The sequence below is a fragment of the Papaver somniferum genome, chromosome 7 (assembly GCF_003573695.1).
Source record: "Papaver somniferum cultivar HN1 chromosome 7, ASM357369v1, whole genome shotgun sequence".
NCBI classification, from domain to species: Eukaryota; Viridiplantae; Streptophyta; class Magnoliopsida; order Ranunculales; family Papaveraceae; genus Papaver; species Papaver somniferum.
The window spans coordinates 179,051,056-179,064,388 of record NC_039364.1 but is presented as its reverse complement, the minus strand read 5'-3'; the positions used below and the strand labels follow the sequence as shown (position 1 = coordinate 179,064,388).

General features: G+C 32.0%; 1 protein-coding gene across 1 annotated transcript; it reads left to right on the top strand.

Moving 5' to 3' along the window:
* The first annotated feature begins 3,941 nt into the window (after positions 1–3,941).
* LOC113295610 lies at positions 3,942–5,770 on the top strand. The gene is made up of 2 exons (XM_026543941.1): positions 3,942–4,748; positions 5,498–5,770. Exons 1-2 carry the CDS (start codon positions 3,942–3,944, stop codon positions 5,768–5,770), a joined length of 1,080 nt encoding a protein of 359 aa, XP_026399726.1.
* Positions 5,771–13,333: the final 7,563 nt, after the last annotated feature.

Here is a 13,333-nt window from a genome sequence, read left to right as displayed (position 1 = left end):
CCAAACCCCCTTCCTCAAAAGGGAAACAGACTTTATCATAAGCAACAACCACAGCGCGGCTAACATTAGAATCTCCCGACCAAATAAAATTCCTAATTTCTCTTCACACTGTAAAATGAATTTACGTGGCCATTTATATATAGCCATATTGTGAATAGAGTAACTAGCAATAACATACTTGACAAGCACCAAACGATCATGAAAGGGTAGCAAAAAACCTTTCCAACCAGCAAGTTGCGATTTGATCTTCTCCACTACACCCAAAATGTGATGATATCGAACAGTACCCGGCATAATTTGAACTCCCAAATAACGATCAGGAAAAGTGGCTACAGTCATACCCAAATGGTTAGCAAGATAATTCATTATAGTTAAAGAACCGCCCCCATAATAAATCTTGCTCTTCTGTCTACAAACAGTTTTACCAGAAGCTCTTTGATACTTACCCAACAAATCCACCAGATTGTTGAGGCTCTTAAGGTTTCCTTTACAGAAAATCATAATATCATCAGCAAAAAAGAGATGAATAGGAGAAATACCACCTCTAGTTACCATATGAGACATCTTTTTCTCATGAAAAAGCTTTGTAATATTTTTGCTAAGAACATCTTCAATCAAGAAAAAAATCAAAGGAGAAAAAGGATCTCCTTGACGCAAACCTATATTAATTTTGAAATAACCCTCCGGACTGCCATTCAAAAGAATAGAGATTCTAGCATAATTCAAAATATTAAGAATCCAAGAGCACCAATGTTCAGAAAAACCATTTCTCCGAAAAACTTCCAACACAAAAGACCAACTCACCGTGTCAAATGCCTAGGAAATATCAAGCTTAAGACCAATGTTGCCATCCTTGCGCTTGATGTGGAGTTCATTAACCATTTCAGAAGCCAAACTGATGTTTTCATGGATATTCCGACCCTTCATAAAGGCTACCCGTTCCTCAGAAACAAGCTTATCCAAAACACTACCAACTCTAGTAGCAAGGATCTTAGTAAAAATTTTAAAGAAAAAATTATTAAGATCAATAGGTCGAAAATTACGAAGAGTATTTGCACCTCTTACCTTGGCCAATAAAATCAGAAGACTAGAATTTACCCCATTAGGAATCCTTTGTTGTTGCCAACAATAAATAATAGCATTGTATAAGTCTTTTTGAATCACGTCCCAACAATGTCTATAAAAACATCTAGAGAAACCATCAGGTCCTGGAGAACTATCAACATCAAGGTCATAAACAGCAGCCTTTATTTCAACATAAGTAGGAATCGCATCCATTCTTTGACTTTCCTCCGTAGAGATAATATCATGCTCATCAATTGGAAGCACTTCCCCATTAAATTTAGACTCAAAATAAGACACCGTGTAATCTCTAATCTGGTCACAATTAGAGATAATATTCCCATCATCATCTACCAATTCCGAAATCATATTGTTGCTCCTGCGAGTTGGAATATTGGCATGAAAGAAAGAAGTATTACTTGCACCGTCAGTAAGCCACTTATTACGAGATTTTTGCTTCAAGATTTTTGCTTCAACATAATGGATTGACGCATACGGATTTCCTGAAGTGTAACCGAAGCCTCCTTAGCAAAATTCAGCTTAGTTACGTCTTCCGGATCCTCATCAGAAATATGAAGAGCAACTTCCATTGTTAATTTATCATGTTTGAGTCTAGCATTAATATTACCAAAAAAACGTAAATTCCACTCCTTCATGTCAGTGTTTAATCTCTTAAGCTTGAAGGGGTAGATATAAGCAGGGGAACGAGAAACAGGAGCATTCCAACTCTCCACAACCATACGCATGAAATCAGGATGAGTGAACCACATTTTTTGAACTCTAAAAGGAGCTCTTTTAGGTCCTGAATTTACAAAAGGATAGCCTATAAGCGTAGAATGATCAGAAACTTCACGAGGAAGAGCTCTACACCACCAATTCTCAAACTTCGTAAGCCATGCTTCATTAATGACAACCCGATCCAACTTGCAAAGAATTCTATGAACACCTGATTGACCATTGGCCCAAGTGTATTTAGAACCCAAAGAATCAGCTTCAAAAAGGTTATTGTCATCTAGCCAATCACTGAATTCATTAATAGCTGAAGTACGTGGTTCACAACCCCCTTTCTTTTCATCATTATGAAGGACACAATGAAAATCACCCATGACCAACCGGGGAGTATTATTATCAACTGAAGAAAGCCGCTGCCATAAGCTTCTTCGTGTAACTTGAAAACAACTAGCATGAACAAAAGATATAAGAACACCTTCCGTTTCAACAGAAATAGCCCGTCTACTAGAATTAATAACCACCGGAGTAGTCATATCAACGTAGCAACAAATCCATAAATTCCCTTTAGACGAACCAACAAAATTATGTATAACTTCTTTTTTATAACCCTCAACATGTAAGCCCTGCAAAAAAAATTAAGAGTACAATGTACCTTAGGCTCAGCAAGACAGAATATGTCAGGTTTAAAATCTCTAAGTAACTCTTTAAATTTATCTCGTGACTCATCACGAGAAAATCCATTGATGTTCCAAAAAAGAACACGCATTATAAACTGGGATTGGAGGAGTTAACTAGCTGTGGAGAAACACCAGTATTCAAACCTGGTGAATTTCCTTTTATAACAAGGTTACTTAAATTGTTTGTATCCAATAGCTGAAGAGATGTCGAAAACTGAATCCTGTCGAGGAACCCTGGATGCAACTCGAGTTAAAGCAGTAATCCATGCTCTCCTAGATTCCTGGTCAGCTCTAAACTGCACATCACAAGAGCTTTCCGCAACTGGGATTGAGTTGAGAGCGCCAAATTTATTTTGAAAAACAAATTCTCCAGCTAACAATTGATCACAAAGAGGAGTCGCAGGGATAACAAGAGTCCTATCAGGGTTAAGAATCATATTTCCAACCACACCTGACTTAGCACTCAGTGGCCTAGTTTCACCCACTTTTCCACTATGCACTAAAACTGAGTTTGAATCCTACACTTGTTTAGTTCTCTCCAATTCAACAAAGGCAGATTCAAAAGCATCTTTGGACTTAGTATATTCAACCTCCAACTGCTTAGCTTTCACCATCTGAGCAGTATACTCCAAATTATTAGCCTCCACCACCTTAGTAACTACAACTTCAGGGGAAACTGGATTTTTAGGTGCATTCTTACCCTTCCTACGTTTAGCAACTTGCCACTCACCAGAAACATTGTTAACTTGATTGGCATTGTTGTTAGACCTATCTCCAGAAGTATGAGACTGATTAGCATTACTCTTTTGTTGCGCAGGTGCCTGAACAGAAGAGTTTGATGTTTGTTTCTTGCATTCCTGATCATTATGCCCAATAATCTTACACTTTGTGCAAAATTTTGGCTTCTTTTGAATCTCCACCAGCTGCCAGAAGTCCAAACCCTCTACAGTAACATGAATAGAATCTGTAGCCGTTTCAGCAAAGTTTATGTCAACCAAGACTGAAGCAAAGTGTCCATATTCATGTTCAAGAGTACGCTTATCTACCACTATTGGAGTACCATGGAAAGTAGCGTTTTTTTAATCCAAAACTCTAGCGGCAAGCCTGGAAACTTGACCCACATGGAAGCATGTGAGGTCCTTTGTTTCTCAGCGTCAAAACCTGGAAACCATTCAATTAGGTTTAGCTTTTGATGGGATATTTCTCAGGCTTTTGATACTGTTAGTTGGTCTTTTTGTTTTGGAGGTGCTCCACAGGTATGGTTTCTCTAAGGATTGGTGTACATGGATCCATTCTATCTTACAATCTGCTCGTATTTTTTTTCTTTTAAATTTCCGTCCGGAAGGGTTCTTCAAAATTAATAGAGGTTTACGTCAAGGTGATACCCTTTCTTCCTTGATTTCTGTTTTGATTGAAGATGTCCTTAGCAGGAACATTTCTAAGCTTTTTAAGGAGAAGAAAATGTCACCAATGGTTACGAGAAATGGTATTTCCCCTACTCATTTATTCTTTGCTGATGATATTATGATTTTTTGTAAAGGAAATGTGAAAAGTGTGAGAAATATGGTTTCTTTACTAGAGAAGTATCATCGTGTTTCTGGGCAAACCGTTTGCAGGAAAAAAAGTAAAATTTATTATGATGGGGGGTCTTTGAGTAGATGGAGAACTATTGTTGATTTTCTTGGTATGAGTCTTGCTTCTTTTCCTGATCGTTATTTGGGAGTGCAAATCATGCCAGGGGCGGTGAGATATAGACATATATGTACTGTCATTGATAAAGTAAAAAATCAATTAGTTGTTTGGAAAGGTAAAATGCTTTCATTCCAGGATAGAGTGGTGCTTGTTAAAACTGTCATTGCTAGTTATTCCATCCATAATATGGCGGTTTATAAATGGCCTCTAAAGTTCATTCAACAATGCGAAAGGGTGATTCGGAATTTTATTTGGTCTGGGGATTCCGGAATATCCAGGGCTTTTGTTGTTGGTTTTCATAAAGTCTGTTCTCCTCTTTCTGAAGAGGGACTTGGTCTTACCAGATTGAGTGTCATGAATAAGGCTTTGGTTGCGAAACTCTGGTGGAATATCAAAAGATCACATAAGAAATGGGCTCGGTTCTTAGAAGCTAAATACACTTTTAGGGACGGTAGAGTGAAGGATTATGGGATAAAATCTACTATTCTGCCTGGTGTTCGTTGGGTTGATAGAATGGTTGCTCAAAATACTAAATCTTTGATTAGTGATGGGAGATCCACGTCTCTTTATTTTGATATCTGGTTGGTACCTTATCTATCGCTGATATTTTATGAGATCAGAACTTGGATAGGTCAGCAAAAGTGAGCGAAATAATTGTGGATGGGGATTGGTTTATCAATAATACTCATGGTGACAATTTTTTACGGTCTAGAGTTAATCTCGCTACTCTTCCCAGGTTGCGTCATGGAACAGATTTTTTTTTTGGATGCCGGATTTGTAGGGGGTTTTCTCTGTAAGTTCTGCTGGGGAGATTATTCGTCAAAAATATCCTATTCTTCCTGGAGTTTCTTTACTCTGGCGCAAGGCAGTTCACCCAATGCTTGCGGCACAAAAATGGAAAATAATGAGGGGAGCCTGTGCGACTCTCGACAAAGTCCAAAGCGGTTTCAAGATCTCTCCTTCTAACAGATGTTGTTTGTGAAGGTCTACGGAGGAGTCCTTAGACCATATCCTTTGGTCGTGAACTTTTGCTCAGAGTGTCAGGACGTGGATAACTGAAATTTTTGGTTTACGGCCTCACCAAGATTTCATAATTGCTTACAAGTCTGCCGAAGGAAAAAGTCCAATTATTAAAGACTTGTGGTTGATTGATGTGCTTGTTACTCGGTCTGAACTTTGGAATATTAGAAGCAAAATTGTTTTTGAAAAGAAGACTATCAGCTGGAGTTTCTTTAGGAAGCGCATTTTCACTCTTATTCATGATTATTCTTCGAGATTAAAGAGTTTCATGTTCAATTCTGTTGAGGAGTTGAAGATTCTTAATTTATTTTAAGGTACATCATAGACAAGTCAATCATACAGTTCCAGTGGAAATTTTCTGGGTGCCTCCGGAAAGGGGAGAGATTATGCTATGTTGTGATGGAGCAGCTCGTGGTAATGGATCCGGTATAGCTGGAGCAGGTGTTGTAGTCCGTGATGAAGAGTGTAACATTCTTGGAGCAATGAGCATTGGCCTGGGCATTACAAATAGTTTTTTTTTGCAGAATTATATGGAATTATTTTCTGATTGGAATGGGCTGTCAAGTGGGGAATTAGACGTGTGCTGATTTGGTCGGATTCTGTTAGTGCTATTTATGCTTTGGAAAATATGGCTCTGCCTTGGTTTATTATTCAACGTTGGGAAGATGTTCGACAATTATATGATTCAATCCGTTTTAAACATACATATCGTGAAACCAATTTTGCTGCGGATATTATGGCAAAAAGAGGATGTCAACTAGGTGAAGGGGAAGGGATAAAATATGATGGAAGACCTGATTTTCTTAATTCTATAGAATATCCTCATGTTTCTTATTTTATATTTAAATAGTTTATAAGTTTTTGGGGTTTCTCTGACCTCTTTTCTTGTATTCTATTTGTAAATATCTCTTTTATTTAATATAATTTTTTGACTTATCAATTTTTTTTATGAACTCTTTATTTTTGTATTGGATTTGTCTTTCTATTTGATTCAAGATAGGTGAAATTTGTTAGGAATTAGATTAGTTCTGCTTGGTCTTTCATCCTTCTTCTATTGTGAAATTGGACTTCCTTCATATTTTCTTGAATCAACGTACATAGAAATGCAATTTTCACTAGACGTATTGCCTTAGAACATATTAATTGTGATTACAATACATTTTCAAACTTTTTCTGTAAAAGATGAGTTTATCTAGTTTACAATTTAGTCTAAGAAATCAATTTACGACTTATAACGAAGTGTGTAGACTTTTTTGAGTTAACGTATATAAAATTCAACATTTTTATGAACTCTTTCCTTTTGTGTTGGCTTTGTCTCTCTATCTGATCCAAGATAGATGAAATTTGTTAGGATTTGGATTAGTTCTGCTAGGTCTTTCATCCTTCTTCTATTGTGAAATTTGACTTCCTTCATATTTTCTTGAATCAACGTACATAGAAATGCAAATTTTACTAGACGTATTTCCTTAGAACATATTAATTGTGAATACAATACATTTTTCAAACTTTTTCTGTTAAAGATGAGTTTATCTAGTTTACAATTTAGTCTCAGAAATCAATTTACGACTTATAACGAAGTGTGTAGACTTTTTTGAGTTAACGTATATAAAATTCAACATTTTTATGAACTCTTTCCTTTTGTGTTGGCTTTGTCTTTCTATCTGATTCAAGATAGATGAAATTTTTTAGGATTTGGATTAGTTCTGCTTGGTCTTTCATCCTTCTTCTATTGTGAAATTTGACTTCCTTCATATTTTCTTGAATCAACGTACATAGAAATGCAATTTTTACTAGACGTATTGCCTTAGAACATATTAATTGTAATTACAATACATTTTTCAAACTTTTTCTGTTAAAAATGAGTTTATCTAGTTTACAATTTAGTCTCAGAAATCAATTTCCGACTTATAACGAATTGTGTAGACTTTTTTGAGTTAACGTATATAAAATTCAATATTTTTATGAACTCTTTCTTTTTGTTTTGTCTTTCTATTTTATTCAATATAGATGAAATTTGTTAGGATTTGGATTAGTTCTGCATGGTCTTTCATCCTTCTTCTATTGTGAAATTTGACTTCCATCATATTTTCTTGAATCAACTTACATAGAAATGCAATTTTTACTAGACGTATTGCCTTAGAACATATTAATTGTAATTAAGATACATTTTTCAAACTTTTTCTGTTAAAGATGAGTTTATCTAGTTTACAATTTAGTCACAGAAATCAATTTCCGACTTATAACGAATTGTGTAGACTTTTTTGAGTTAATGTATATAAAATTGAATATTTTTATGAACTCTTTCTTGTTGTGTTGGCTTTGTCTTTCTATTGGATTCAAGATAGATGAAATTTTTTAGGATTTGGATTAGTTATGCATGGTCTTTCATCCTTCTTCTATTGTGAAATTTGACTTCCTTCATATTTTCTTGAATCAACATACATAGAATTGCAATTTTTACTAGACGTATTGCCTTAGAACATATTAATTGTAATTAAGATACATTTTTCAAACTTTTTCTGTTAAAGATGAGTTTATCTAGTTTACAATTTAGTCTCAGAAATCAATTTCCGACTTATAACGAATTGTGTAGACTTTTTTGAGTTAACGTATATAAAATTCAATATTTTTATGAACTCTTTCTTTTTGTGTTGGCTTTGTCTTTCTATTTGATTCAATATAGATGAAATTTGTTAGGATTTGGATTAGTTCTGCATGGTCTTTCATCCTTCTTCTATTGTGAAATTTGACTTCCTTCATATTTTCTTGAATCAACGTACATAGAAATGCAATTTTTACTAGACGTATTGCCTTAGAACATATTAATTGTAATTACAATACATTTTTCAAACTTTTTCTGTTAAAGATGAGTTTATCTAGTTTACAATTTAGTCTCAGAAATCAATTTCCGACTTATAACGAAATGTGTAGACTTTTTTGAGTTAACGTATATAAAATTCAACATTTTAATGAACTCTTTCTTTTTATATTGGCTTTGTCTTTCTATTTGATTCAAGATAAATGAAATTTGTTAGGATTTGGATTAGTTCTGCATGGTCTTTCATCTTTCTTCTATTGTGAAATTTGACTTCCTTCATATTTTCTTGAATCAACGTACATAGAAATGCAATTTTTACTAGACGTATTGCCTTAGAACATATTAATTGTAATTACAATACATTTTTCAAACTTTTTCTGTTAAAGATGAGTTTATCTAGTTTACAATTTAGTCTCAGAAATCAATTTCCGACTTATAAAGAAATGTGTAGACTTTTTCGAGTTAACGTATATAAAATTCAACATTTTTATGAACTCTTTCTTTTTGTGTAACTTTGTCTTTCTATTTGATTCAAGATAGAAGAAATTTGTTAGGATTTGGATTAGTTCTGCATGGTCTTTCATCCTTCTTCTATTGTGAAATTTGACTTCCTTCATATTTTCTTGAATCAACGTACATAGAAATGCAATTTTTACTAGACGTATTGCCTTAGAACACATTAATTGTAATTACAATACATTTTTCGAACTTTTTCTGTTAAAGATGAGTTTATCTAGTTTACAATTTAGTCTCAGAAATCAATTTCCGACTTATAACGAAATGTGTAGACTTTTTGGAGTTAACGTATATAAAATTCAGCATTTTAATGAACTCTTTTTTTTATATTGGCTTTGTCTTTCTATTTGATTCAAGATAGATGAAATTTGTTAGGATTTGGATTAGTTCTGCATGGTCTTTCATCTTTCTTCTATTGTGAAATTTGACTTCCTTCATATTTTCTTGAATCAACGTACATAGAAATGCAATTTTTACTAGACGTATTTCCTTAGAACATATTAATTGTAATTACAATACATTTTTCAAACTTTTTATGTTAAAGATGAGTTTATCTAGTTTACAATTTAGTCTCAGAAATCAATTTCTGAATTATAACGAAGTGTGTAGATTTTTTTTGGTTAACGTATATTAAATTGAACATTTTTATGAACTCTTTCTTTTTGTGTTGGCTTTGTCTTTCTATTTGATTCAAGATAGATGAATTTGTTACGATTTGGATTAGTTCTGTATGGTATTTCATCCTTCTTCTATTGTGAAATTTGCCTATCTTCATATTTTCTTCGATCAACGTACATAGAAATGCAATTTTTACTAGACGTATTACCTTAGAACATATTAATTGTAATTACAATACACTTTTCAAACTTTTTCTGTTAAAGATGAGTTTATCTAGTTTACAATTTAGTCTCAGAAATCAATTTCCGACTCATAATGAAATGTGTAGACTTTTTTGAGTTAACGTATATAAAATTCAACATATTTATGAACTCTTTCTTTTTGTGTTGGCTTTGTCTTTCTATTTGATTCAAGATAGATGAAATTTGTTAGGATTTCGATTAGTTCTAGATGGTCTTTCATCCTTTTTCTATTGTGAAATTTGACTTCCTTCATATTTTCTTGAATCAACGTACATAGAAATGCAATTTTTACTAGACGTATTTCCTTAGAACATATTAGTTGTAATTACAATAAATTTTTCAAACTTTTTCTGTTAAAGATGAGTTCAGCTAGTTTACAGATTAGTCTCAGAAATAAATTTCCGACTTATAACGAAGTGTGTAGACTTTTTTGAGTTAACGTATATTAAATTGAACATTTTTATGAACTCTTTCTTTTTGTGTTGGCTTTGTCTTTCTATTTGATTCAAGATAGATGAATTTGTTAGGATTTATATTAGTTCTGCATGGTCTTTCATCCTTCTTCTATTGTGAAATTTGCCTAACTTCATTTTTTTTTTAATCAGCGAACATAGAAATGCAATTTTTAGTAGACGTATTTCCTTAGAACATATTAATTGTAATTACAATACATTTTTCAAACTTTTTCTGTTAAAGATGAGTTTATCTAGTTTACAATTTAGTCTCAGAAATCAATTTCCGACTTATAAGGAAATGTGTAGACTTTTTTGAGTTAACGTATATAAAATTCAACATTTTTATGAACTCTTTCTTTTTGTGTTGGCTTTGTCTTCCTATTTGATTCAAGATAGATGAAATTTGTTAGGATTTGGATTAGTTCTGCATGGTCTTTCATCCTTTTTCTATTGTGAAATTTGACTTCCTTCATATTTTCTTGAATCAACGTACATAGAAATGCAGTTTTTACTAGACGTATTGCCTTAGAACATATTAATTGTAATTACAATACATTTTTCAAACTTTTTTTTGTTAAAGATGAGTTTATCTAGTTTACAATTTAGTCTCAGAAATCAATTTCCGACTTATAACGAAATGTGTAGACTTTTTTGAGTTAACGTATATAAAATTCAACATTTTTATGAACTCTTTCTTTTTGTGTTGGCTTTGTCTTTCTATTTGATTCAAGATAGATGAAATTTGTTAGGATTTGGATTAGTTCTGCATGGTCTTTCATCCTTCTTCTATTGTGAAATTCGACTTACTTCATATTTTCTTGAATCAACGTACATAGAAATGCAATTTTTACTAGACGTACTGCCTTAGAACATATTAATTGTAATAACAATACATTTTTCAAACTTTTTCTGTTAAAAATGAATTTATCTAGTTTACAATTTAGTCTTAGAAATCAATTTCCGACTTATAACGAAATGTGTAGACTTTTTTGAGTTAACGTATATAAAATTCAACATTTTTATGAACTCTTTCTTTTTGTGTTGGCTTTGTATTTCTATTTGATTCAATATAGATGAAATTTGTTAGGATTTGGATTAGTTTTGCATGGTCTTTCATCCTTCTTCTATTGTGAAATTTGACTTCCTTCATATTTTCTTGAATCAACGTACATAGAAATGCAATTTTTACTAGACGTATTGCCTTAGAACATATTAATTGTAATTACAATACATTTTTCAAACTTTTTCTGTTAAAGATGAGTTTATCTAGTTTACAATTTAGTCTCGGAAATCAATTTCCGACTTATAACGAAATGTGTAGACTTTTTTGAGTAAACGTATATAAAATTCAACATTTTTATGAACTCTTTCTTTTTGTGTTGCCTTTGTCTTTCTATTTGATTCAAGATAGATGAAATTTATTAGGATTTGGATTAGTTCTGCATGGTCTTTCATCCTTCTTCTATTGTGAAATTTGACTTCCTTCATATTTTCTTGAATCAACGTACATAGAAATGCAATTTTTACTAGACGTATTCCCTTAGAACATATTAATTGTAATTACAATAAATTTTTCAAACTTTTTTATGTTAAAGATGAGCTTATCTAGTTTACAGATTAGTCTCAGAAATCAATTTCCGACTTATAACGGAGTGTGTAGACTTTTTTGAGTTAACGAATATTAAATTGAACATTTTTATGAGCTCTTTCTTTTTGTGTTGGCTTTGTATTTCAATTTGATTCGAGATAGATGAATTTGTTAGGATTTGGATTAGTTCTGCATGGTCTTTCATCCTTCTTCTATTGTGAAATTTGCCTACCTTCATATTTTCTTTAATCAACGTACATAGAAATGCAATTTTTACTAGGCGTATTGCCTTAGAACATATTAATTGTAAATGCAATACATTTTTCAAACTTTTTCTGTTAAAGATGAGTTTATCTAGTTTACAATTTAGTTTCAGAAATCAATTTCTGACTTATAACGAAATGTGTAGACTTTTTTGAGTTTACGTATATAAAATTCGACATTTTTATGAACTCTTTCTTTTTGTGTTTCCTTTGTCTTTCTATTTGATTCAAGATAGATGAAATTTTTTAGGACTTGGATTAGTTCTGCATGGTCTTTCATCCTTCTTCTATTGTGAAATTTGACTTCCTTCATATTTTCTTGAATCAACGTACATAGAAATGCAATTTTTACTAGACGTATTACCTTAGAACATATTAATTGTAATTACAATACACTTTTCAAACTTTTTCTGTTAAAGATGAGTTGATCTAGTTTACAGATTAGTCTCAGAAATCAATTTCCGACTCATAATGAAATGTGTAGACTTTTTTGAGTTAACGTATATAAAATTGAACATATTTATGAACTCTTTCTTTTTGTGTTGGCTTTGTCTTTCTATTTGATTCAAGATAGATGAAATTTGTTAGGATTTGGATTAGTTCTAGATGGTCTTTCATCCTTTTTCTATTGTGAAATTTGACTTCCTTCATATTTTCTTGAATCAACGTACATAGAAATGCAATTTTTACTAGACGTATTTCCTTAGAACATATTAGTTGTAATTACAATAAATTTTTCAAACTTTTTCTGTTAAAGATGAGTTCAGCTAGTTTACAGATTAGTCTCAGAAATAAATTTCCGACTTATAACGAAGTGTGTAGACTTTTTTGAGTTAACGTATATTAAATTGAACATTTTTATGAACTCTTTCTTTTTGTGTTGGCTTTGTCTTTCTATTTGATTCAAGATAGATGAATTTGTTAGGATTTATATTAGTTCTGCATGGTCTTTCATCCTTCTTCTATTGTGAAATTTGCCTAACTTCATTTTTTTTTTAATCAGCGAACATAGAAATGCAATTTTTACTAGACGTATGTCCTTAGAACATATTAATTGTAATTACAATACATTGTTCAAACTTTTCCTGTTAAAGATGAGTTTATCTAGTTTACAATTTAGTCTCAGTAATCAATTTCTGATTTATAACAAAATGTGTAGACTTTTTTGAGTTAACGTATATAAAAATTCAACATTTTTATGAACTCTTTCTTTTTGTGTTAGCTTTGTCTTTCTATTTGATTAAAGATAAATGAAATTTGTTAGGATTTGGATTAGTTCTGCATGGTCTTTCATCCTTCTTCTATTGTGAAATTTGACTTCCTTCATATTTTCTTGAATCAACGTATATACAAATGCAATTTGTTCTGCATGGTCTTTCATCCTTCTTCTATTGTGAAATTTGACTTCCTTCATATTTCCTTGAATCAACGTACATAGAAATCCAATTTTTACTAGACGTATTGCCTTAGAACATATTAATGATAATTACAATACATTTTTCAAACTTTTGTTGTTAAAGATTAGTTTATCTAGTTCAAAATTTAGTTTCAGAAATCAATTTCCGACTTATAACGAAATGTGTAGACTTTTTTGAGTTTACGTATATAAAATTCGACATTTTTATGAACTCTTTCTTTTTGTGTTGGCTT